The sequence below is a fragment of the Trematomus bernacchii genome, unplaced genomic scaffold, assembly GCF_902827165.1.
Source record: "Trematomus bernacchii unplaced genomic scaffold, fTreBer1.1, whole genome shotgun sequence".
Classification (NCBI taxonomy): Eukaryota; Metazoa; Chordata; class Actinopteri; order Perciformes; family Nototheniidae; genus Trematomus; species Trematomus bernacchii.
Genome location: NW_022987409.1, coordinates 1,475,561 through 1,502,896, shown reverse-complemented (window position 1 = coordinate 1,502,896; position 27,336 = coordinate 1,475,561). Strand labels below are relative to the sequence as shown.

The 27,336-nt window shown below is 39.8% G+C and overlaps 1 protein-coding gene across 3 annotated transcripts in view; it reads right to left on the bottom strand.

Annotated features, from left to right (window-relative positions):
• Positions 1 to 391: 391 nt before the first annotated feature.
• Positions 392 to 27,336, bottom strand: part of pmt (phosphoethanolamine methyltransferase) — a 48,927-nt gene continuing 21,982 nt past the window's right edge. The window contains exons 2-14 of one of the 3 annotated variants that reach the window (XM_034137045.1): positions 20,401 to 20,546; positions 20,224 to 20,279; positions 10,441 to 10,612; positions 9,555 to 9,710; positions 9,010 to 9,146; positions 8,447 to 8,592; positions 8,101 to 8,289; positions 2,316 to 2,405; positions 2,110 to 2,199; positions 1,885 to 2,007; positions 1,558 to 1,689; positions 681 to 797; positions 392 to 581 (exon numbers count right to left, since the gene is read on the bottom strand). In XM_034137045.1, the coding sequence (XP_033992936.1) occupies positions 471 to 581; positions 681 to 797; positions 1,558 to 1,689; positions 1,885 to 2,007; positions 2,110 to 2,199; positions 2,316 to 2,405; positions 8,101 to 8,289; positions 8,447 to 8,592; positions 9,010 to 9,146; positions 9,555 to 9,710; positions 10,441 to 10,612; positions 20,224 to 20,279; positions 20,401 to 20,405 (1,524 nt within the window). In that variant the 5' untranslated portion in view covers positions 20,406 to 20,546 and the 3' untranslated portion in view covers positions 392 to 470. Of the gene's footprint in view, positions 582 to 680; positions 798 to 1,557; positions 1,690 to 1,884; positions 2,008 to 2,109; positions 2,200 to 2,315; positions 2,406 to 8,100; positions 8,290 to 8,446; positions 8,593 to 9,009; positions 9,147 to 9,554; positions 9,711 to 10,440; positions 10,613 to 11,826; positions 11,846 to 12,149; positions 12,717 to 20,223; positions 20,280 to 20,400; positions 20,547 to 27,336 lie in introns of those variants that run through there. The other 2 variants (XM_034137038.1, XM_034137053.1) reach the window with 2 other exon arrangements.

Here is a 27,336-nt window from a genome sequence, read left to right as displayed (position 1 = left end):
TCAAAGTCAATGCGGAAAACCCGTACTCACACAGGTAGGTGGAGGTGAAGGGGCGGACTGGGAGTAAAATCAGCCCTGGAATCTCACCCAGCCCAGCCCACACAAATTGGTAGAGCACGCCAGTGAACTGTCAACGGGGGGGGGGGGGAACTGTCACCGTTCTGTGATTCTCCAGTTCGCCCCTGGGTGGAGGTGAAGGGAATGAGCACTTTTACAGCCTTTTTGGCGAGGTGGGGGAACTCGGTCACTTTACCCATCTTTTTCTTGTTATTTTTTTAACTGCTCACAAAGCACATGGCCAGGTTTAACAAACACTGCATGTTTTTCTTACTGTAACAATTTAATCGTTAAAAGCTTTTTTTAAACAAGCAATAAACCAAAAAAGACAAAATCATAGTCAAAAAGTGAAAAAGGAAAGAAACATTCCTCTTTTTTCCTTTTATTATCTTGTAATTTCTTAGCGCCATCACTCAATCCTTTGTTGCATAAAAGAGTCCCCATCGTTGGTCTCCGCTGTTGGAACGCTCTAGTTTTTCTCTCCATCCTTTTAGTATTGCCAAATAGCCCTCTTCAGAAAATTCCTGCAGGCCACAGAGACAGGTATGATGAGCAGTCAAAGGATTAAGAGAGGAATTTCGGTTCAGTGGGTGACATTGGGTTGAAAGGTTGTGCATGCTTACCTGTATGAATTCATCTCTGATGAGCTCTGCTCTCTGCAGCTCTGTCTTTATCACCTGTATGAACTGGGCTGTTCGGTCTTCAGAGCGAACGTTGCAGAAACCAGCTTCCTGGATGAACTACAACAAGTAGAGACAGAGAGGGGAAAGCATAATGGGCACGGCACAAATAGCTCATGGACATTAGTAATACATTAGCAACATATCCACAGAGTGAACAGTCATAACATGTGTGTACCTGGGCTGTCTGTAAAGAAGACCTTGACTTTTATGTAATTGAAAGTCAGGTACATAAAAGCAGTTGACTACCTTTTGCACAACAACTATTGTGCAAAGATCTTCCTAATGACAGGCTTGTTTAGGGGCTTGGCAAAACTGACATATAATTAATTTGGAAGTATGCAACCAATAGCTGAAGATCTACACTTGTTTCATGTAAACAGGCCATCGTTAAACAGTAAAAGGAAAATTCTTGTTTGATTGTGTTGTAGCTCAATAGCTAGGAATTTGATGCATTTATTAGACAGCCAACAGCACAGAGATGACTGGAATCTAGGAGAACGAGACATGAAAACATTGCGTTTTGTGTTTATCTTTCACTAAAGACAATTTGTTCTTTCATGGCCTTAGGGACAAATTAACGACTTTGACAGCTTTAAGTGCATTTTGCTTATGTTGCAGAGTTTCCTGCTGCGTAGTGAGGACAGACGAGCACTTTTTACAGGTCAAAGCTGTACCAGTGCTATCTGATTGACAGAGCTTATGCAATGCTTGTATATTCTGCCTAACATTTCTGTATTCATAATTCTTGCAACCCAACAATAGGGCAGTGTTTATCTTTTTCAAGGTATTAAATAATTATTCTTTACTGTATATTTACCTTGCCATACTGTGAAGGTGTGTGTAGGACATATCCTCTCTGTTTGACGTAGGCCTGGAACGCTGGGGTCCAGGACTTCTCCCCACAGCAGTAATCGCTGATTAGCAACTTTCCACCCGGCTTTAACCATGACTGTGCACAAAGTAGACAGATAATTAAAAATAAAGGCAGCACAGATTGATCAAGAAGTCGCGTTAAAGGCTCTCGTTTCATCACAAAAATGTTGCTTTTATTTATTTTCTTCATGTGTTTCAAGCTTTGCCCGACTTCCTCATAGGTTTTGAAATCAATGAAATGCTGTCCTGTAAAATATGAGAAAATGCTCACATGGAAGCGCTTGAAGAGGGTCAGTTTGTCGTCTATGTGCAGGATTGTGTCCCTGCTGTAGATCACATCAAAGGAAGCATCTGGGAACGACCTCTTGGTGACATCAGCCACCTCAAACTGGACCTGTGGAGGAGCGCATGCAATTACTGATAAAAAAGCAAACACACAAGATGAATATTATCTGTGGTATTTAAAACAATAGGATAACGGAATAGTTAGACGCACTGAAGGCAGCTTCTCAGTGATGGCCCTCTCCATGGCGGTGTCCACCATGTTGTCTGAAAGGTCCAAGCCAAGCACTTCCACTCCAAAGTTCTAAAATAAACATCATTGACATCATTATAGTATTTTCAATCACTAGAATCCATTTACAATCCCTCTACTATGATTATTACTGTCACACTTACTATGCCATATTCCTCGGCTCTTACCTTAGCCATGTAGAAGTCTCCTCCACCAATGCCACAGCCAACATCTAGAACCTTCTGTCCGGGCTTCAGGTTCAGCAGGTCCACAAACTCCTGTCAACACAACAGAACCATTGTTTACTTAATCAAAACCTTAAGAGATCAGAGTTAGCATTTATAGCAGGAAGGGAAGTAGGAGTATCCGCTGATAAAGCTGCTGTGATAGACGCTGGTTCTGTGTCTGCTGAAGGTCATTTGTAGCATCGGTTTGATAGCAAAGAGTTTACAGAAGCCTTTGTAATTCTGTGAGGTTGCACTTAAGAATAGCAGTGCTTTGAGCTAAATGCTAATGTCCAACATGTCTAACATGATCATCTTCAGTCACAATATACATTTACAGATGGAGCCTCTTATTTTGGACCCCAGCATACAGCTTCCTGCCGACTGCCAGCCAGTTGCCTGCCAAAGACCAGTATTCAGGAATGTTAGGCCCTCCCACTATTCTCCAATTTCAGGGTTTAACCAGGAGATGGCGCTATATATTAAATAACTAAGACTTAGTTTTTCACAATAGAAAATGCAGATATTATATAAAAAACTAAAGTTAAAATCTTGTTTTTAATGCCCCAAGAGCAATAACATCTTGTCACAAGCTTTTTGGAAGAAAAAGACTGACTCAAGAGACCTGTAGTTGACTAATTACAGGCCTCAATAAAGTTCTGCCATTGGTTGTGAAAAACAACGGTGGACATAGTGGAAAGTGAAATTGAGTGAGTGATATCTCTTTGTATCACTCCATAAATCAGAAAATACTGTCAACAGCCCTAAAATATCAATTTTCACCATGTTTTTAGGTATAAAATGTTATATAATTCAGGCTATGAATTATATATGACCAAACCCTTCTGTAAAAGCCTTCATAATATTGATAGGAATATAACTGGAAGGTTTGGTGTATGTAACTGCTGAGTGATTCTACAATTTAGGGTACATTCCATGTCCATTGATGTCCATTGATGATAATTATAATTATTCTAACTATTTTCTTCAAAAATATCATATTTTGCCTATTATTGGAAAGCATGTTATAATATCACACAAACATTATGTGCATCCTATGCTTTATTTAGCTTGAAATGTGTCATGATGTTCTTAAATTGTCAGTTTTTGCTATGTCCGTTTTTCAGTTGAGGGTGTCTTGGATTCAAAATAATGAATAAAAACCATTAAAGTAAATTTAAAAAATGATTCATTTATTTCAAAAGTCTAAATACTAAAGAATAATAACATATTTTTAATTGATTTCCCCCTTTAAATAATTTAAATATCTTAATATATGAATGTCCGCAAAAGTTCTGTCAACTATGTTACTAACAGAACTTCCCCCTTTAACTCAACAATTGTTTGTCCCAATACCATGTCACCAGCATCACATGATGCCATGTTCCTCTTTGGCAGACATTTTGAACACACTGTGGTGATTGACCTCTACATTTTTACAATATTTTATGTATAATAGCACATGGTCAATTAATATACTCATTGACAATCAACAATGTTACGTACATTGTTATGGTTTACAATTGTTTAATGATTTTAATTCAATTATATGTTCAAATGTGATGTTAACCTGTTCAAGAAAATGACATGTGGTCATCCAAGCAAGGCCTACCATTGAAATGATGGGTCAAAATAGGGAAATTGTCAACTAGGTTACCTGTCAACTGAGTTACCCAGTACTGTAATAACTGTAGTAACTTAGTTGACAGGTAACCTAGTTGACAATTTGTACGACATGTAGACGTCATTACACATCATTATCAATGGAATTTTGCACTTCTGCCTTGAAATTAACATAGTGCTGACTCAAGAGCCTTTCAAATTTGATTTTACTTGAAGTGCAGGACTTAATCAAATGATTGTAATGACATCAAGTTTGTCCGTAACATAGTTGACAAACTGAGTAGTGAAAACATCCTTTCCCTTAAAATAAAAAAATATATAAAAATGTTTAAGCTTTGCAACTAGTGGATATGTTACACTGAGGAATATACTAACTTGAACCACTGATTGTTCTATCTATACATTTTATTTGGCATTAGTAAATAATTATGCACATTTACAGATATTTTACATGATATGAGTGATAACACGTGTTATAAGGGCTATTTCGCACAATAGGTGTGCCTTGAGATTTTTACTTGTCCTTTGGTGTGCCTTGGGCACAAAAAGTTTGGGAACCACTGCTGTAGAGAAATGTAAACGTTCACCATCCCCCACCCGCCTACTGTATGTTGCTTTTTGACATGTAAATGGGTAACTACCCCCCCTCTGAGTGAATACCTGTTGTACCTGTCCGGGGCTAAGCCCATAGGACAATGCTCTGATGTCATCACCCTCGCACATTGGTCATATGTTTACAAAAAACGATGTTAACACTTTCTCGTTCTTAATATATGCTATATTTAGGGTCGATATGTGTTGAATTTACTTTAAAATAGCAGATCACTGTGATTCACTTCTCCGCGGCTCCTCCGTGCAGAGAGGCCCCCCCCCCCGTTGACAATTCACGAGCGTCTAACTCTCTCCCCCCTGTGAAGAGATATCACAGGGGGGGTTGGGACACACACATTCCGATGGCCAATTCGTTTTAAACAAAGAGTGGGGTGGGGGCTGGTGAACGGTATGGTCAATGTTTGTAAACACTGTGACATTTTGACTTTATTTGATCATTTCAGTTAAAAACTAACGTTCATATTTCATATTACTGTTTTGCCTGGCTGGACCTGTAATTTACAGGAAAGGAGTGCACGCTACTAAAGAGACACGCTACCATGGAAACAAAACAATGGTGTTGCTGTATTGAAGTCCGAGTGGAAACAGTCATATTTGGAGCGTTATGTTAGAATGAAACAGCGAGGTCGTGACTCACAAAAAAAAAGTGTTACTTCACTAACTGTAAGCTTGTCAATCAGAGTAACCTACAGTTAACTTAACTGTTGGAAAAGAAAGATCAGAGTTAGGAGTGTGAACACACAGCTGAGAGCTGCCGTTTCATTCTGACTGTTTAAAAAACGGTAACAACGGACTATTTTTCTTAGCGGATGCATGTAAATTTAAATCAATACATAGAACTATGTTTTAAATCAATAAAAATATTTTCTAAATCCATAAAAGCATTTTAATTAATATTGGGAGTCATGTCGTACTTTGTTGAGAATGTGGCCATGTAATAAGCGGGATAATTTGCAGCGACTTAGTCATTATGGGGAAAAATAACACCCAGGGATCAGTAATTTTTAGTGAATTACTGAGTTTAGGCACGTTAATAACATTTTAATGAAGTTGAATACAGTATATTCATATTTGTCAGTGATTTCATGTCAATTCGGCGAACATAAACGATTAAATTAGGATTAAAAATCGAGAGCCGGCTGCTGTTCGTTACGGTAACCCAACTAGGACACTTGACACAGTGGCTTTTGGCAAAGCACACAAAGAAAACAAAAAAAACCGAGAGAGATGAGTTATTGTTATTACAACGTGACTTCACTATTATTTAACAACTATTTTTATTGGGTTCTTTTATTTGGGGTTAAGTACATTGTCAGAATAAGTGAGAAATGGATTTAACTTCTGTTAGACAGCTATCATACTGAATAAATATTTATGCAAAAATGTATGGCATTAATAATGTATATCTAATTACATTTAAAAATGTATGGCATTAATAATGTATATCTAATTACATTAACTGTGAATGTCTTTCATTTTATTTAAAATGAAATAAAATTACATAAAACATTTTCCATAAAAAAGTTGATTCAAGAACAAATCAGTACTTTTCTTATATGACTATTATTGCTAAATTTGAAAGGTCTTTACCAGCTTTGGAATTATATATATATATATATATATATATATATATATATATATATATATATATATATAGCACCTTCTGCCATCCCATCTCTACTGACATATGGATCTTAACAAAGATCCGCTATACATTAGTACCAGATATACTGTACACGGACATTTTAGTGAACCAGACCAGCTGTTTCCGCCGGGTCTTCGCTTCCCGGGCATCACGTTGTTTACAAGTGTGTTCAGATGCTAAATAAAAGTTTAGCTTGTACTTTTGATACCCCGCCTCTCGGCACCACAACATCCAGTTTACTGTATTTCACATGAGCGATGTCGAACATTGAAAAGTCCTTATAAAATCTCTGTTATTAGATCAGTACTTTTCTTATATGACTATTATTGACTTGAACACTGAGAATGTATTTATTAACTTCAGACATTTGAAATATTTGAAATCAGATGAAAACAAACTGTAACGGAGCCTGCCGTGTTATCTATGATTACTATGCCTTACTGTACATTCATAATTTCAGCCGGAGGTAGGTGGTAGGCGTTGCGGAGGAGCAGATTGCGAGTGAGGTGCCTGTTCTAAACGAACTATTCCAGCTGTTATAAAGCATTAAATAAAAAGTAAGCAAGGAATACAGAATGTTTCGTTACGTAACTTTGTTGAGAATGTGGCCATGTACATGTACATAATACATGGGATCATTTGCAGCGACTTGGTCATTGTGGGGAAAAATAACACCCATCCTGATCGTTTCAATGAAGTTGAATACAAAATATTCATATTTGTCAGTGATTTCATGTCAATTCGGCGAACATAAACATCAATGATGATGATTAAATTAGGATTAAAAATCGGGAGAGCCGGCTCGTTCGTTTTTTCCGACTAAACAACATTATTAACAACAGAGAAGTTGATTTCACATGACTCCAGTGTGGAACCCCACTGCACCCCCTGGTGGATCAATGATCCATTGCAGCTGGCTTCACAATAATTAAATGTATTTATCATGGGGGCGGTATCAAGTCTGACTGGGGGCCGGCCGGCCATCACGGAACGTGCACAAACCGATCACGACCCTCGCATTTTAAACTGTCCAAAATAAGACGCTTCATCTGTATTTGCTGGGCTTTTAAAGTGGACCTATCATGCTATATTTTAATAATATATTGTAGGGCCATACCTATATAAGGTATATTTATACGTCTTCTTTTTCAAAATACCAAACAGATCATGCATTTTAGCCATGCCTCATTTCGCTCTATTTTGCTCTCCTCCACCCTGTCTTTGCATGCGCTGCAGCTGACCACGCCCCCCTGCAAAGGAGGGGGCCGAGTTACGAGCGTCGTGTTACCATGCTGTTACCATGCCACGGCAACCTCTCATTCCCCTGATAGGTCAGCTCCTCCGTCCTGACATCAGAGAAATGTTCAAATCTGAATCAGTCTGTATCAGATCCGTTGCAACCCCGTTTTTAGAGTTTTGGGTATGGAGGAAAAGAGAGAGGGTTGTGTTTTCTGACACTTGGTGAGTTCCCTGGAACACCAGGGACACATATTCATGTATAAAAGACTTACAAAAGTGTATTTTGCATGATAGGTCCCCTTTAAGTTAACTTTCTCTTTTCTTTCTATAAAAAAAGTACCAATTTATTCCTTCCAGCCCATGTCTCTTTTTCCCTATAACTATAAAAACTGTTGTACAACACCACTGCTCATGTGCAAATTAAACTTTTGTACAGTTTAGTATTGTTATAACTGGATGCTACTTCAGTCACCTCATATTTTCACATACTTCCTAATGCTGCTACCTATTTACAATGCGAGCCGTACTCAATTCTATTTGTCTTTCTATTTGTCTTTTTATCTGCACTTTTACTGTAACAACGTGCATAAGGATTTCTGATTTTGGTTTTAATTTCCAGACTTGTCCTACCTTGGTGGTGCTGGGCCCGCCTGTGCTGACGTATCCTGCCCCGAACATCTTTTCGTAGCGCAGGATGCTGCGGTTGGAGTACTGCTGGTTGTCCAGGAACTGCTGGAAGGTGTTGAATCCGTTCTGGGTGCCTGGGGAGCGGGGAACCTTCTCCAGAAGCCAGCAGATCTGATTTTGATTGTTTTTCATCTGGAAAAGTGGAGGACGAGGACAGAAAAGGATGGAGATACAGGCAGGAAGTAAAGGGCAGGATGAAGAGGGTTAACTACAAATCCTCACACCTACATCACTCACTGTTATGTCCTACTTTATACCTTAAGTTATAGATAACCCTAAATGACTCTACCTGAACATAGGTCTGAACTTTCTTTTTCAACACAATGTCGAAACCAAACGTTTGGCCGCCCTCTTGGACATCCATCGATGTCACGAGGTGGTTGTATTGTGCTTCAGTGCGGTAGCAGGTGGGGTCGAAGCACCTCTTGAAGTCACCTTGGTAGAAAGTAACAAGTTAAAACAGATCCTATTCCTTATGATATTTATTATATATTGACTGCTGTGGCTGAACATTCATAATCAAATAAAGATTTATATTTCTGTATTGCAATTTCTTGATTGAGATTCAGTTTCTTCAGAAATGATTCAGTTCAGGTTCTTGTTTGGGATTTGCAGATTAATTTGAGAACCTGTTGTAAACATACTGTTGTGGCCTCGTTAATATAGTATCACTGCACATTAAGTAGTTTTAAAATACATTGATAAACACAAGTAAAGGCAAAACAAAGATAGCAGCTACAGACATTTAGGTTTAAATATGTGCCCCTCAGCTGTTGTTAAGTCACTTTAACTCAGGGCCTTGAGTTGCTATTTAATAAGAGAGATGAGGTTGTTGTAATGTTGGCTCAGTACCTGACCGGTGGATGCAGGATTCTCTGAAGAAGAGAATGCCACCAGGCCGCAGCCAGCCCATCATCTTCTCTGCGAAGGACTTAAGCTCCTCGTCAGTCAGGTACATCAGCAGCCAGTTGGAGAAGATGAAGTCAATGCTAAGGAGAACAATTAATTGATAGATTAAATTGTTAAAAAAGCTTCAGTGCAGAGTTCAAGAATATCCTACAGTATGTATAATCTTGCAGCCATAAGAAGGTAGATGGCACTAAATGACAACTAAGGGGATCACCCAAACTTGTATAATTCCTACTGAGGGGAGTCATAGATGTCTGTACTAATTTTCTTTCAACATTTGTAGAGATACTCAGTAAAAATCACAAATGTCAACATGGCGCGTGTCCATCACGTGATGCCATTAATCCCAATTTTTCCATTGACTTAAACTTGCGAAGAAAAAAAAGAAGATCCTTTATTTTGCCAACTCTAGAGCACTGCATGGTTTAACGTTGAATATACAAAATGTATATCTATCTATGCGTATCTATAGATATCTTAACACAAACCTGTTTTTGGGCATATCCAGCTTTGTGACGTCAGCTTGCAGGAAGGTACCGTTACTATGGTGACCATTGTCCTGCCTGTTCCTCTCCACAAAGCTTTCCATGAAGTCCACAGCCGTCACATGGCCAGCCAGGGTCAGCAGGGGGCTTGTGTAGCGACTGTAGAGACACACCAGTATAAATCTCTTTATAGCTCATCTTAAATGCACAACCACAATTTAAAGGTCCCCTATTATACTGTTTTCCATTACTTTATTATAGGTCTCAGATATATACAAAACATGTCTCTGAAGTGTTTGGCCTCGAAATACCAAACAGATCATACATTGTAGCATCCCATAAACCCCTCTGTTATGTTTCTTTTATGTTCTCTATGTTTCAAAAGTGCTGATTCTCTGTCTGTTACTTTAGATGAAAATAAGGAGCCACTCCCCACGCCCCTCTGCAAGCTATTTGGTTAAAAAAAGACACAACGGTGCTCTAGGAGGAGATTCAGGTGATAAGGTGGGGGGGGGTTACCTTGGTTGGTGATTGGCTAATGGTTAAACAAGCCAAAAAATCATTATGACATAAAGTGCCCAAAATCTGATCAGCTCATTTTCAGACAGGCTTTTATATAAATGGATCAGGACAAAAAGTGAGGGAATCTTTTTTCCGGAAACTTTTAGAATCTCTTTACACAGAGGGGACACATGTTTATGTGTAAAAGACAGGAAAAAGTGGATTTTGCATAATAGGTGACCTTTAAGTTTATTTTTTAAAACATAAATCTAGTCACATGAATTTGAACGTAACCTTCATTGACAGGCATACATTACATATAGATCCCGAAAGCCCCGCTCACACACATCCACTTCTACCAACAGCCGTAATGCAGCTGTGTTCTCACCCGATGCCAGCTCCCAGCTCTAGCACTCTGGATCCGGTCAGGCAGGGCAGCAGCGACAGGATCTCGGGCAGCTCATGCTGAGTCAGCTCCTTGGCACGAGAGTCCAGCATCATCTCCTCCACTGTGGCATCCTTCGAGTGCTCTTTCCAAAACTCTGTCATGTTGTTACGAGCTGAGAAGCAACACAGGTGATCAGATTCACAGTAGGTGCTAGAGCGACTTACACAATATTTGTTATTACAGGAGGCTTGGTCAAAAAAAAGATAAGGCTACTACACCAACTCTGGAATATGTGGCAGAGGTCAAAAAACCCTACCTGTGAATCATCTATTGCAGGGGTGTCAAACTCAATTTCATTGCGGGCCACATTAGCATTATGGTTGCACTCAAAGGGCCGGTTGTAACTTTAAGACTATATAAATATACATGTATAATATATATTAAATAATGTATTATATGACATTATTGGCTCTGCATTGGATTATTATCAGTTCTGGTAATAACTCCATAAATAACTACGTCTGAAAGCAGAAGTCTAGGGCACATAATTGAAAGCAAATACTCAACAATTACATCAATTTTATTGTATATTATATTCTTTGAAAGCTCTTGCGGGCCACATAAAATGAGTTTGCGGGCCGGATTTGGCCCTCGGGCCTTGAGTTTGACTATTGCATAGAAAAACACATAATCAATATGTTTAACTCAATTATATATAACACATCAAATGTGCAACAAAACATGTTCTTTAGCAGAAAGAACAGAGTCCAACCATGATATATTCATTACATTTGAATGTGAAATTTTAAAGAGATGTACGTTAATAGATGACTTTTAAAATGTTTTCATGACAGGTTAACCACTCGTCCAGTTATAGCAAGTAATCTTTAAAACATTTTAAAAAACCCTGATGTGGCACGTACATGGCTATGCTGTCTATCACTGCACTTATTCAGAAGTTTTGCATGTTTTTGTCTGTAGAACATGTATTTTCACCTACTTAGATACCAAAACAGGTTTTTATTTGCTTTGTCAAAAGTTGGACTAATGCAACACATGATCGCAGTACATGTGGCAGAAGAAAAACGAAAAGCCTCCCCAAAATATCCTGATCCAGGTTATCTAGCAACTTTGCAGAAAGCCATTCATTTTTTTAAAGATGTACCAGCACATACAATAATGCAATTACCTAAATGTTGCAATATAAGTTAATATAAAATAGCATGTACTATAGCTTTAATATTTATAGGAGCAGCAACAACAAGTGTAGAAACACTTTAAAATATCAAGTTCTTCTTATTTTAAACTTCCCTGATCTTTTGTTGTACCAGACATCCCTTAAATCCTGTGTTTTTAAGCTGCCAACAAGCACAGTATTGCACTAACCTCCGATCCTCCAGGGAGAAGATGAGAACTGAGGTAAAGTAAATGCCTTCACAGTCTACTACCTGGTTACACCCTACTAACTACAGTAGCCTACTATTAACATTTGAGCAGACAAAAGCTGCAGGGCTGATTTGACTTCTGAAAACCTCGCTCAAAGCACTGACACATTCCAGCAGGATTACTTTCACTAGCTGAGTGAACGATTAGCAAAAAACAACATGAGGCAGCTCCAACACAGCCAAAAGCTGCATCAGGCTTTAAGACACATACAATTAAGTGTATACATGAGTAAAAACAAAACATATGTACAGCTCGCCTCGTACCCATCATGTTGATCTTTGGTTGATTTGAACTTCTTGTAAAATGTTTCTTTTCTTCCAATGTAGTCTTGCAATAACCAGTTATTAAAATAGGGTTACTAGTGTGTAACCCCTCTTTGACTGAGGATTTCAGCGCGTGTGGGTGCTCCTTAAATAACGGCATGCGAGGAGGAGATGGTCGCCAGGTGGGCCATTAGGCCGCGCCCAACGTAAGGTCAGGGGAAGGGGGGTGCACCTAAACAAACACCACAGGGTCACTGGTCTATCAGAGGCACGTGTATTCCCCTGACAGCGTGTGCGCCTAACTAACCCCCAAAACACATCGAAGAGTTTTGTTAGCCACAGAAAAGTCAGTGATGTTCACTCGCGATGGAGGTTCCGGTTGGATTTTGAGGTGGTGTGTGTACGGGTCCCCTCCCCGGCTCGTTCCGGGATCACTGCGCCGCCGTTTTAGCTGACAAGCAGGAACCGTCCGTGGCATCCGCCGCTTGCGCAACATTGCCTCAGCTAAAAGCCCTCGCGCTGCTAAGGTAGAGAGAGGTGCTGAGCAGCCACCCCGCTAACACTGTAGTTTAAATGGAGATGCAAAACAACTTCCTGATATCCTCCTGACGTCCTCGCGACGTAGGAGGCGACAGGTGCATCGTTTAGTTTTGTTTTGATAAAACATTTATGTTTGTTGAAATGAGTGTTACACCAAATGAGGTGATAGTGAAAAGCATTATAGGAGTGAAAGTGTTGTGCTACGCCTTTTTTTTTTTAAAGGTACATTTGGGTTGCCATGTTCATGTTGTGAAAAATCCGTCATCGGTTGACCACTAAACCTGCTAAGACCAGGGCCGGCTCTAGCCAATTTGATGCCCTAGGCGAGATTTTAGCTGGCGCCCCCGCCCCCTATAGAAATATATAAAGAATAAATGAAAAATCTCTACAAAAGACAAATACACTACAAAAACAGAAACTTATTGACATAGGTAATACATCAAAAAGGCTTCAAATGTATTCAGTATTGTATGCACATGTTTGAATTGGGGGGTGGACATCATCTCCTCTAGGGGGGTCCGGGGCCCCCCCGGGAAGAAATGTTTGAACATTTTAAAGTAAAATGCTTCAATCTGGTGCACTTTGAGCACACAATAACTAGAGACTAGATCTAGGGGACTACAACTCTAAACACCCATATGAAAAAGATCGGTTTACATTTTAACCTGTTAAGCCCTGAGCCTGTTTTTCAGGTCTCAGGCTCGAAAATGACATTCCCAGAACAAATGACCATATCTTCCCTTCTAAAAGGGTTAAATTAATAATCTTTTTTCTCAAAGTAATGATAAACCTGTGAGTTAGATGTAGAAAAGTCAGAATCAATATAGATGTTTTTTATTTTAAAGGGCCCATGTCATGGCCATTTCCACTGATCATAATTACATTGTTGAGGTATACCTAGCGCCACATGTTTTGATTCGGGCTGTCAGTCGATTAAAATATTTAATCGCGATTAATCGCCCATAGTTAATCGCGATTAATTGCACATTTTGTATCTGTTCTAAATGTAACTTAGAGGGATATTTTTCAAGTTTTTAATACTCTAATCAACATATGAGTGGACAAATATGCTTTATATGTTTGTTTATTATCATTTGAACAATGACAAATATTCTCATGAATATTAAATACAACAACCTCTGAACATTACAAATATTCGCCTCAATTCAACCTGGAACCTCTCTCATACATTAATACAATGTGTGTGTGTGTGTGTGTGTGTGTGTGAGAATGTGGAGACACTGTGATGGATCGTTGGAGCTATGTGCAGCTCAAGGCATATATGCTCGAACGGGAGCTTGCCTGGACGCTGCAATCATGTTGCGCGCACTATCCGTGCTGAGTGTGCTGACTTTTCGTACAATGTCCCACTGTCTGGCTACCTGCATAAAGTCAAGTGCTCGGCGCAGTTGTCGGCGAAATGTCGCTCCTCTGTTTTCATTGAAACAGCTCCTTATATCCGTTAGCGCAGCTAGCTAGCACCAGATGCTAACAGCAACACGTAAGGTGTGCTTCGCTCGCGCCACACATACACACACCCTCCCGGTCCTCCCGATGGCCAGTCCGGGCCTGCCGGTGAGCGTGGAAGTGTGGTCTGCCACAAGCGGAACACACACCCTCCCGGTCCTCCCGATGGCCAGTCCGGGCCTGCCGGTGAGCGTGGAAGTGTGGTCTGCCACAAGCGGGCGGCAGGAGCGGGGCTGTCAGCATCAGCTTGTAGATGGTATTTTAAACTCGATGCGCTCTGAAACTACGGGACGGCCGAGGACAAAAAATACACATGCGTTAATCGCGTTAAAATAATTAGTGGCGTTAATTTTTTTTTGCGTTAACGTGTTATTAACGCGTTAACTTGACAGCCCTAGTTTTGATGTCTGTTTTTGTTTATAAAGTCGCAAGTTCGTATCATAGAGTGATAATGTATGTACCCATCGATTCTGTGTCACCTCACGATGTGAATCGATGTGTTGGATGTGCAGAAAAGATAAATAATAAGGTTTTGAGAGTGATTTTCGGTGCAGTAATCTGTTAGCATTTTTCGCTCGTTGCTAATTCAGAGGCTCAGCGTTAGCATTGTGGGTTTTATTTTGAAAAATAAATAAAAATGATCAGTTAGATGAGTTTCTTCCCATGGATATAAAACATTCATAGTTTATTAAATGAACATGCCCTCAGACACTGTTTCCTGCAAGATGTTGCGGGAGGGCCCCGGTACCGGGGTCTCTCGGGCTGAACATAACCAATAACCTACCATAGCCAATAACAAATAAATGTAACTTATTTTATTTGTGTTGTTCATTCACATCTTATTTTAGCTAGTTAACATTTATTTAGTAATGCACATTTTTATTTCTCCAGTTTTAAACGATATTTTGGTTTACTGTCCTATAGTATACATTGAAATGATTTCAAACCTGTTTATCCCAATAATTATAAAGGAGTGCCTTGGAAATATGTGTTTACATACATTGTGATCAAAACGTTTGAGACCCACTATGATAACTTAGACTAAAGTTAACTATCTAAACACTGAGTGAGTCCTTTACCTCACTGAGCTGTAGTTATCAGCTTCTCAGTCTGTCAGGAGAGGACTCCCCTCCACCTTTGTTGTAAAAACATCTTCTTATATCCGTTAGCGCAGCAAGCACCAGGTGTTAATAACAACAGCGCCGGTACCTCGCTCCCATGCTCACTCGCACTTTGACTGTGAGCTGCGGGCGCCAGATAAGCCAACATCCCCCACTTTCATCACTTACAGCGCCCATCGTACAGGGCAAATGAAAAGTGTAACCGGGGTGAAAAGGGTGTTACCTTTACTTAATTATGAATGATGTTACATCAAGGCCGAAAATTAGGATGAGCACCAACGGTCAAAAACGTTTTTCCCCCTCCCAGAGCTGGCGCCCTAGGCGAACATATATAACGCCAATGCTAAGGACCGGCCCTGGCTAAGACCATTGAGTTATAATAAAAGTTAATAAACTCTCTTAAACATGTTAAAAAAGTTATGCGTATTGTCTAACTTTCTAGTAGCCATCATGAAAAGTGAGCACGTCAATCATACACGTTTATATAAGTCATTGATTGATTACAAAAAACAAGTATTTTCAATGTTTATTTACCTGGCAACTCAATAGTTGTTTCAATGGCTAATAACCTATATTTATATAAAAACATTAAATGTACCTTTAATAACAGACACATTTACAACTTATAAATCCCTGAAATTGAAAAAAGGTTGTTAATCAATTCATATGCTCAGCAGGATACTGAAAGATTTAGGAGTCTGGCAGTGTGATAGAGAATTAGTGAGAAATAATGAGATCTCTTAGTTAGTGAAGTGTATAGGGTTCATCACACATTGAGGCTGGCAGACCTTTCTCTGCAGTGAGTAGGTGGTATAGCTATAGTCAGGGCTGGACTGGGACAGCAAATCGGCCCTGGCATTTAGACCCAGACCGGCCCAAATCCATAAAACAAACGAATAGTAGCGGTTCCTGACAAGAAGAATAACTCAGTATAATTTTAAAAAACGCTATTATTATCCTTTTTACGTACCAGGGGCAAACAAAACTAATACATACCACAAGTATGTGTAACTATCAATCATTAGAAATTAGACCTTCAAACCCTCTCACAAAGCGAACAGTGACCGAGCACTAATAGGGGGGTCTGGTGGGGTATGCCCCCCACAGAAGAAAAGTTTTAAAAATAACCCCTTAAATGATGACTTCTAGTGAATTTAGGGGGGGGGGACCCTATAGTGCCCTGCCTCCCCTTTCTATGACAACACAATAGAGATAGGACCAGATGAGTCTACAGGATGAGTCGACGGCATCTTTTTATATACATTGACGCTTTCATTTAATTTTTCCATCCTTTTTTTAATCGCTGTAATTGTATTGCCTTTTTCATCTGTACACACGACACCTATTGCACGTCTGTCCGTCCTGGGAGAGGGATCCCTCTTCTGTTGCTCTCACAGAGGTTTCTTCCTACTTCCCACTGTTAATTGTGGGGTCTGTTTTGGGGAGTTTTTCCTTGAGCGCTGCAAGGGTCTAAGGACAGAGGATGTCGTACCTGTACACACTGTGAAGCCCTCTGAGACTAATTGTAATTTGTGATATTGGGCTATATAAATAAAATGTGATTGATTGACGCACGCAAGGGGCTATAGTGCAAATCTTAGGCGGCTGGTTTCTCAGAACCTCACAGAGCACACAGAACTGAAGGAACACAGGTTTAACCAAAAATACTATCCACTGTCTTTATTTTTTTTCCTGAGAATAGGTTTGAAAGAGAGATTTAAATGTACAAAGAGAGTTGAAGCAACATTTGACAGAAATCCCACATAAATTACAAAAGTACACAACTAGCAAGATATATATACTGTATATATATACTGTACACACAAAGTAACTTATATACTAGACTGAAATAACTAAAATGAATGCTTGTTGTGGAGAGGGGCACTATGTCCAGCGTCCATTCCTCTGTGTGTGTGTGTGTGTGTGTGTGTGTGTGTGTGTGTGTGTGTGTGTGTGTGTCTGTGTGTCTGTTTGCATGTGTGAGTGTAGTTGGGGGGCTTTGGGAGAGTCAAAAAGGATGCAGGTGACCTCTTTGGTCCCTGATAGAGGTCCATACAAATAGGCATTGACATAACAATACCACACAGTTAATGGTCAAAACTACATGTGTGCCTACATTTTTTCTTCTATTTCTATATTATTCATTCTATATATTGTCAATCAAAACTACCACAAAAAGCTGACTATAAACATTTTGTTCAGGTCCCAAAAGACCACTGTTGCCCTTATAACCACATAAGTAAATAAACTAAACAAAACAAGCTGCCAGCTGACAGTAATTGTTCATGAATGGTGGTTAACAAAATAATGACATTCTTTCAATGAGACAACGTATCAGAGTCCCATTAAGCTATATTTTAACTTGCCAGGGAAAACCTAAAATAGCCAGCTTACTAGCTTGTAGGCTAACGAATGTTTCTCTAATAATATTTGTCTTATTAGTGCTTCATCAAGGGGATATTAATGGGTTCCAGAACTACAGAGTATCATAACCTTAATAATAATCTTTTCCTAATTTTCTTAGCTTCTGCTTACCGCGAGTTCTCCTCCCTCTCCCCACTCGCGCGGATCTCTCTCCCTCTCATCATCTTCCTCACCACCACCAATATCGGCCACGGGTGCTGAATATGGACCTTTACGGTTATTTTGACACAAACGGCAACATCAGCACGAAGGGCCTGCTTTTTTCTTGCCCGCAATTTTTCTGCTTCCCCTTTTCGCTTGGCCTTCGTCTTCGCCTTCGCCTTCTCCATTTCTAACTCGAACTTTTTTTTTTCTCGAAAAAAAAAGGCGATTTGGCTTCAACGGCCGGCTCACCTCCTGGGGGCGTGATTTAATGATGCACACCGAGCGGCCCAAAGGGGGAGGTGATTAAAGATTTGATTGGGCCGGCCCAGTGTCAATTACTAAAAACATTTAAACAGAGGGCCAATCTACCCGTCTTATGGGCCGGGACTTCAGAAAAAAAAAAAAATGACGTGTCGGCCCAAAAGGCACGTCGGCCCACCGGGAAAATGCCCGGTATGCCAGATGGCCAGTCCAGCCCTGGCTATAGTGCACATGTTTACTTTGTGAGTTTGTACCTTAACCTGGGGATGCTTGCCGAGTTTGGCTTTGTTGCGTCACTGTTGTATTCCTGCCAAGTTTTTATCAAAGCACAGACACAACAGCTCAAACAACTGAACAGAGTCCACCTAAAAAAGGAGGGTCTTGGTTTGCTTCCAATCAACATTAGTGTGGTTCGATTTTGGAGAGCCAACCACAAGATATCGAGACAGTTTATGATGCAAGAATTAATTTTCTTTTTATTTGGTGTGGAACAAATGACCCAAACTATAGGTGTGACTGTGACCTGTGATAGTTTAAAGGCGCCGTGTCATGGCTTATTGTCATTCTTATCCTAAAATTATTTATATTTTGTCTTTAAGTTTTGCTCATTAAGTCATATTCATCAAACACCTATTCATGAAGTGTGCATTCATGATATCTTAACATTAGCATTCCCCTAATATTGCTATTAAATGGGTGCACAACATACATTCTTAAAAAAATGTATTAAAAAAAGATCAGCAAATTGACCAGCTATGGTGACAATATGTTCAACAGAATATACATTTAGCAATACATTTTAATTTTAATGTATCAGCGACGTGCAGTCAGGGGAGGCAGGGGAGGCAGAGCCTCACCTGTCATACTCCAATGTAACGGAAAAACAACTAAAAAAAACTAAATAGTAATAATAATAAAATGTCTCCACTGATCTGTGTTGTAAGTGTGATTTATGTATGATTCCAATCGCTTTTTATAGTCAAAATCAGCAAATTTGCCGAGCTCCGCTACGGGAGCGATGAGAAGTGAGGCAGGGACGTGCTCTGCCTCTCGTAAGCCCACAGTAACTTGCTGGAGCACGGGCACTAATTTAGCGCGGGCACTTATTTTGTGAGCGCGCTCAAGCCAGTTACTGTGGGGTGAGGTGAGGCACAGATGAGCTCTGCCTCACCTCAGAATGCGTCACTCCACAGAAACTGGCTGGAAAGCGGGCCCTAAGCGCATGCCTGTTACCATCTCACTGTAGGTCACCAATGTAATGTTTGTAGATCCCTTTATTACATTTATCCTCGCCATCCATAGTCTCTAAATAACTTATTTCACGTATATATGATATTTAGGCTCGCTGGTCTCATCATACAACGGCAATGTAAAAAGCACCAGGGGAGGCAGCCATAACCTCTGCCGCACTGAAGGGGGCGCACGTGAGCCCACAGGTTCTTGTTGCAATTGTAATTCTACGCAGAGACGGTAGACGCAAACAACAAACTAGACTTTTGAAACTACAGGAAGATAAGGAGGACTTTTACAAAAAAGTAATAGAGATTGTTGTCCAGAAGGATAGCATGGACTTCATCTTCAAGTCAAGGTAAGACCACATTTGTAATGAAAATGGGATCTTACTTAGAAAGAACAATCCAATATTTAGATTTTGGGTATCCTTTTGTTGAACGGTCTGTTTAAAATGAATCGAAGCATCAGACTAAAAAAGCTTTTGAAAATAACCGAATATTTCGATTAAGGTCAAAATATAATATTTGTAAATCTGACTCAGTGCCTCACCAGCCATGAACCTCACCGCACGTCACTGTAATGTATGTACATTCAACATAATATTCAAACTCCTGATGAAAAGCAGAAATATTGTTTTTAAGAGTGAGAGAAAAGGCTTTTGGCTCTTGATCAGTAACGCACGTGTCCTTTTTTGGATGACTTGATGTGTGCATTTGACTTTTTGCACAGTTCCAACGTCACCACATCCAAAGTTCATGGTAACCAGACTGAACTGGAGGTCAGAAGGTGTTTTGTCCCGATACTTTAAATAAACAATACAAGTTCATATGTGGATCATCTTAACCTCAGTAAGTCTAGTGAATATGTGCATAATATATACTCACTGTCCATTTGACTTTGTTTGTTGGTGTTTCCTGTGCTGTGTTCTTCCTGTGTGGAGCTGAATCAGAACCCAGTCAGTAATTTAGGCATTGGTAAAAAAGAAACAAATAATTAATATACAGTGTAATATATAAAAAAACGAGTTAATCTGTGAACTTGGAAACATAATGCAATCTCACCACATAGTCCATTCAATAGCTGGTTTGGAGCTTTACATTCACGAAGGACAACAAGTGTTTGTTTTATTTAAACATCTACAGCTCCATGACAACCGAGCAACTCCATCTGCTGAGGACCCTTTGGTGTGATTTTCTTGAACCTAATGCTTGAACAGAAACAAATAGGTAATATACTGGATAATTATCTAAGACAAGTTGTAAGACCTGAAGTATCTATTGTTAAAAGAATGTCTGAGAAGGAGGCTTCTCCTTCAGAAAATATGGAATCTTTTGTTTAAACAAACAAGCTGGAATTAGGAAACATTTTGGAAGTGTATTTTCAGGAGTCAGAATCTCCCAGCACAGTGAAGAGTTTGTAAATGATTACATAGTGATAATTGACATAAATGTTGCAAATATATGTCTTTCCTTAAAGGGGACCTATCATGCAAAATGCACTTTTGTACGTCTTTTATACATGAATATGTGTCCCCGGTGTTCCAGGGAACTCACCAAGTGTCAGAAAACACAACCCTCTCTATTTTCCTCCATACCCAAATCTCTAAAAAAGGGTCTGCAACGGATCTGATAAAAACTGATCCAGATTTGAACACTGTCCTGACGTCAGGACGGTGGCGCTACGGCTATTGGGCCAACTCTCCACCTATCAGGGGAATGTGGGGTTGGGCCACGGCCGGCCATTGCCGCTCGAAAGCGCTGGAGACGCTGTAGTACATATGCCAGGCCTGTAAGTGGCGCTGTAGTCTGCCACAAAAGCAGCGAAGAAGACTTCCCGCCCATAGTTACCATGGTTACCCTTCTGTTTATTCCCCGCTGTGGCTTTTTTTCTCCCTCCCCGAGGCGGAGAGGTGGGTGTTTGTCATCTGCTGGTGGACTAACCGGAGAGAATTACAGTGCTTGCCTCGACGGGGAGGGATTCCTGCTGCTTTAATTCAATGCAATCCCTCCCCGTCGAGGCAAGCACTGTAATTCTCTCCGGTTAGTCCACCAGCAGATGACAAACACCCACCTCTCCGCCTCTTCCAAGGAATGAGGGGACCGTGCGGCAGAGTTTCAGTTAGGTTTTCTTTCGCCGGTCAAGATGTCCGTTAAAGTTAAAATCTTCCGGACAAAATTAGAAAAGTGCCAGTCAAAGGTGGTCTTTGTTATTTATTGAGCTTTGAAACAAATGAATAACGACTCTATATAATAAAACACGGAGATCTATTTTTCTCCCCCTCTTCCGACTTGATCAGAGCACGCTCCCCTCTCCTGCAGGGGGGCGTGGTCAGCTGCAGCTCATAGAATCAGCCCCCTGCAAAAACGACTGGAGAACAGCAAGTAGAGCGAAATGAGGCATGGCTAAAATGCATGATCTGTTTGGTATTTTGAAAACAGAAACGTATAAATATACATTATATAGGTATGGCCCTACAATATATCATTTAAATATAGCATGATAGGTGTCCTTTAAGGAACATATGACATACCAGCGATCGCTTGTGGTCAGATTTTGTTCTTTTTTGTTTTTGTAGGCAAACTTCTATTTGGAAACTAGAGATTAAAGTGGGCAGAAAGAGCGACATGTGAAAGCCAGAGCAGGTGTTTTCATGAATCACACTGGTGTATAAAACACCTCAATGCACAAAACTCTCCAGAAGTGAATTTCAAAGTAAATGACACATTCCCTCTTGTCCACTAGATGTCAGGAAAGGCCCACACAAAATCAACGACAGTGTTTTTAAGTTGAGGGGTATAGGATGTTCATGTGCTGTAGAAACTACAGCAGCAAAGTGAAGACACATATTACCTTCTGCTCTCTTTCAGAGTGCGTCAAAAAACGATTAATAACAGAACTGAGGGCCAAGGCCGATTTAAAACATCTTAAGTTGGCAAAGCAGGACACTCATTACATCACAATGTTTATCTAAGCAGAGAAAAGGCTTTATCAAAGCTATTTATTATACTCTACTTAGTGTTCAACTCGGTCTGTAATATAGGGAATAATAGAGGTATACTTAAAATCCTTCCATTCCAAATGACATTGAGAAATGATGCCTTGGATGCTGTCAATTCCTTTTATCATTATCAGCATGATTTTCTCACACTTGGGTATCGCAAAAACTCAGACGCCATGGCGTAAAACTGGAAACTTGCAAGAAGGAGTCATTGCAGAGAGGTAGAAACAGTCTATAACTTGGCTTCATGTGTTAGTTTTATAATGTCTGTAATTTCATTGTCAAACAGTAGATTTTAAAAACATTCAAATGTGTTTTGCCTCAGCTGCACTGACGCTCAAAGCCTTTGTAGGCCCACCTTTTCCCCATTCAGGAAATGGATCAGAAATCAATAAGGGAATCCACAAATAAGCAGATTCAATAATAGCAATGTTAAAAATAAAATGTTATCAATTCCCGTCACTAATGAATTCAACTATTTTACAGAGCTCGAAAAATGTTGTGGCAAACTGCTCTCGGAGCATTTCTCAAAATGTTCATTTAAACGTCACACAGATGATGATGAAATATGCTGCAAAATGGCAGGCATCTTCACAGTTATTCATGGAGTCAGAAAATAATCCTTTTTCTGCTTATTTACCGAAATAAATGAAGCAGCGCATCGAGGCTGAGGTTTAAGACATCTCTCATTTGGAGCTCTGCAAGTGTGCAGGCTCTACATTTCTCGCATGAAGAGAGGTGTAATGATTATAATAGTCCACTGTGATCATCACTTATAAATATTCATGAAGCCTTTCATGTAGGAGACGGCTTGTTTTCTTTTGCCTGCAACGCTCCAAAATTAGCAACTTCCCTCGGGATAGAAGAGTATCTTTGTCCATTTTACAGGTTCTCCTAACAGAGGAAGACAGCGAGAATCTTTTACAGCCTAAGTGCTGCTGCAGTAGGTGGAGAAAAAATGATAAAAACGTGTTGTGTCAATATGATACGGGAAATAAATAAAGACGTATTGTATGTGTTCTTGGCCCCAGGGAGAAAATAAAGTAATTGCACTTCACTTGAACTTGAGTGCAGAGGAGTCGTCACTGGAGGGAAATGAAACATCTTTGCACATTAAAGATTCATTGGAAGTCTCACAAACCTTATCTCAGTTATGCCTATATACTTACTCCCAGGAGGGAAGGTGAAAGGTGGAATAAACCATCAGCGGTGAGAGCCTGCATGATGTATGTCAAATGTATTTATTTATTGATTTTACTACAGGGGATGCATTGGTGAATTATCGAATACCACAGGCATAAAAAAGTTCTTAAAAATAACATTTGACTGTGTGCTAAGCTGGTCTGTCTGCATCAATCCTTTCCTCTCTATATGAACCCCATGAGGGCGAAGTCCACTACACTATCGATTGGTCTGTGTGAAACTCTTGCCGCTGTTCATCCTTTCTTAGTTTCTCTTTGTCAAGGACAAATGGAGACACAGAGACATGGTCAATATCCTCTTGTGCTTCCAGGAGCATGCCCTCTCAGTAGAAAGCAACACTGGATCATTACAGCTCTCACTTCAGAACAGTCTTTCTTGGGTCTAAAAATAAAAGGAAGTGTTTCTTTGTAGATTTTTAACACTTTTCTCTACAGATCATTGATGATAAGTAGACTCTGGCTCTATACCTGCATCCACATGGGAATTGATTTCTCATCGACATTGTTATGAACTCAAGGTTCAAGGTTCAAGGTTCTTTATTGTCAATCTGACATAGCTACAGAGTAATTATGCAGTTGAAAATCTTATGTCACAGGCTTCTCCAACAATGCAACATAATAACATAACATAATAACAATAAGAGCAAGAGCAATACAAAAATAATAATAGTTATAAAAATGAAATAAAGTTATGATGTGGAATAGTGCAGTATGAGTCTATATACAAGTTATTGGAATGATATATATATATTAGGTATTAGATACATACTACTGAGTAGCAACTCAACAACAAAAGCAGGCAGGTTGTGGAAACGACTGCTGGCTCAGGGGCAAACATGTCAGAAGTGCAATTCTGTCTTTGGACTTTGAACTATGTGTTTTATCTAAGAATAAAAGGGGTTTCCATTTGACATCTGTTGCCCTGATGCCATGATCAGTCCACATGATCCACAGCCATTATGTAGGAGGAGAGTTTGGCACACTGACCACTCTCCTTGAGTTACTTACATTTTAAAAAGGGATGATTTACTGTAAGGCAAAGTCTTAGGCAGGTGCGTCAAATAATACACTGTGGCCCAAAAAGTAATGTAACTCGTCCCAAAGTTCAAATGTATACATGCAAACAGCACAGGCACTGTAAACATAGCCTGCAAAATAAAACAAACACACCAATGTTAGGCAGCTGCACCTCCCAGCATCCGCATAAATCAAGGTACATGTTGTGGTCTAATTTTACAAATATCATACGAGGCTCTACAACGTGTAAGCCAGAATAACATTTTTACAAATCGACAACTAATAGGTTGAAATACATTAGAAACAGCCTTTTGTTTTTTATGCAGCATATACTGTACCTGGAACAAACTCTCAGAAAACATTATTTGTTTTCTTTCAAATTAAATAATTTCTTTCACTGCACTGTACATTTTTTCTTGTATTTCATATCGGACTTGATCCATTTTAGCTTAATTTAATCTTGTATGCTTTTTGTTGGTTTAAACCATGACTCTTAGAATTGTAATTGAATGGCCTTCCCTTTCATGCAAATGTGCCATTTAAATAAACTTGCATTGCCTAGAGTAGACAATACAGTTTCAAATACAGGTACGATTGACTATCTTTCCATGAAGCTCAGCCCGGGAAAGAGCATTTTGTACTAAAATGAACTGCAGTCTCATTAAACATCCGTCTCAGACTGCTGAAGCCTTGATTAGCTTAACTAAACCCACAAAGCCATTTCCCACAGAACAAAGCCTGTGGATTTCACACCAGGAATAACTTTTCTTAAAACACTTTTACTTTACATGCATGTGACTTTTGTATTGTATGATTGACATAAATATGGCACTTGTCATTAATGTTTCCTTGTTGCAATTTTTGTGCGTTTGATGCTTGTTACATCAGAAAAATGAACGCTGTGAAGTCACCAGAGAGGTCTCGTCAGAGTATAATGCCTGGAGGGAAATACAGAGACAGGAGACATGTGTTTCCCAGCTCAATAAACCGTCAGGACGGAGCAACATCCCTCAGAGGCCAGCATGCTTTGTGAACATGATTTGATGCGTGAAAGAAGTCTACCTTTGTGGCAAATCCTCACCGGACTAATCCTTCACTGAGCGACTTAAACCAGAGACGGTGTGAGACTGAGACACGAACAATGTTGGGAAAGTGAAGAGGAACAGGGGAGAGGAACGTGAGGGTAACGCTTGTCCCTCAACAATGACAACAGCTTTAAACAAAGGATTTACATATGAAAGATGTAGCCTACCTGGTGGATCCCAGGTGTAAAAGCGGTTTGCATTACAAGTTTGCGGTTTGCATTACAAGTCTAAAGGCCGCTACACACCCACCTGAGACCAAAGAACGCGTACCGAAGGCGTCCCGACTTTTACGTCAGCTTCGTCGCCTGCGTCGGCTACGCCGCCCGCCTACGCCGCCCGCCTACGAACACACCGCAAATACTTCAGTCGACGAGTGGCAATAACTGTCCTTACCAGCAGGCAGCGGTAGTGTGAACAGCCAATCAGAGTGATTGCTTGGGCCGACTTTCTCTGGCGTCGGGAGGTGTGAAAAGGTGTAAAGAGACGACGGTGCGGGACACACAAACCTGAGTAGGGCACCGCGAATGCCCGACTGCCTCTGACGGCCTCTGACTCCCAAAATCGTGCTGGTGTGTCCGGGCCTTTAAAGTTTAAAAAACTTCTCCAATGCATACTGGAACATGATTGGCTTCACATTTGTGATATCACAGGTTTGTACATCGTGTATCTAATTCTTGTCCTTTTTTTATGTGAATCTATGAACACTTTAAACTTAAATTTAACAGATTAAACATATAAGCTGTTGAATAATTTTGTGGGTTTTACTAACACAACAGCATACAAAAATGTATAACTTCAACAAAACTGGGAACAGCTATAACATTAAAATATTACCTACAAGTTGTCAAAATTATGTTTTTGCTGCAGTAATAATGCTTTAATTTTACGAAAAATATAATGTTGAATGCTTGCATTGACTACTCTAATAAACTTCCATTAAATCATATTGGAATTGTTTACATCAAATGTAAACATCATAAAGCGTACAGTAGGTGGCAGTATGCACCTTGACTTTGCAGCTGTAGGCAAAAGGCTGCTTTCTATCAGTTTTGGGTTTCTGATAAATCACATTTCCAACATGTGACAAACTGTTTGATATGAAACTGTTTGCAGCCATTTCTCTCCTCAGGTGGGATTGTGCCACTAATACCACCTGCTCACTCTTAGACCACAACATTTGAATGTTGCTATACAATTACAATTAAGTCGTCTTCTTAAGAGAACAGCAGCAGTGCAATGATTAGCTATCCATGTCAGAGGACTCATTGCTCAGTAACTAACGTTGATATGACACTTATTAAAAACAAGTCTGACCTGTTGTTTAAAAAGCCTTATATCAATACTAAAAAGGACAGCATTAAGAGCCATTCTTTACCTTTTCAGTCTTTTACTTCTTTCCTTTTTCTTCTCTATAGCAGGTGAGGACAAAATGCAGTATTTTTGTCCCAAAGTGCCCTAAGCCAGCATGGGCCTGAAGGAACAATAAGAGCAAATTAGAAACTAGTTTATTTAAGCGTGTCAACATTAATCATTTTAGCCATAGAGTCCAACCTCCCCTGAGGGTTCCCTGAATGTACCACCTTGTCAGTGGAATGCATTTTTTTTTTTTACATGGCATGATGTTAAACATGTAGTCCCCAGATTAAAAAAAAAAGATGACCTTTGGCTGCCGGCTTTCAACAGAACAAATGAGCC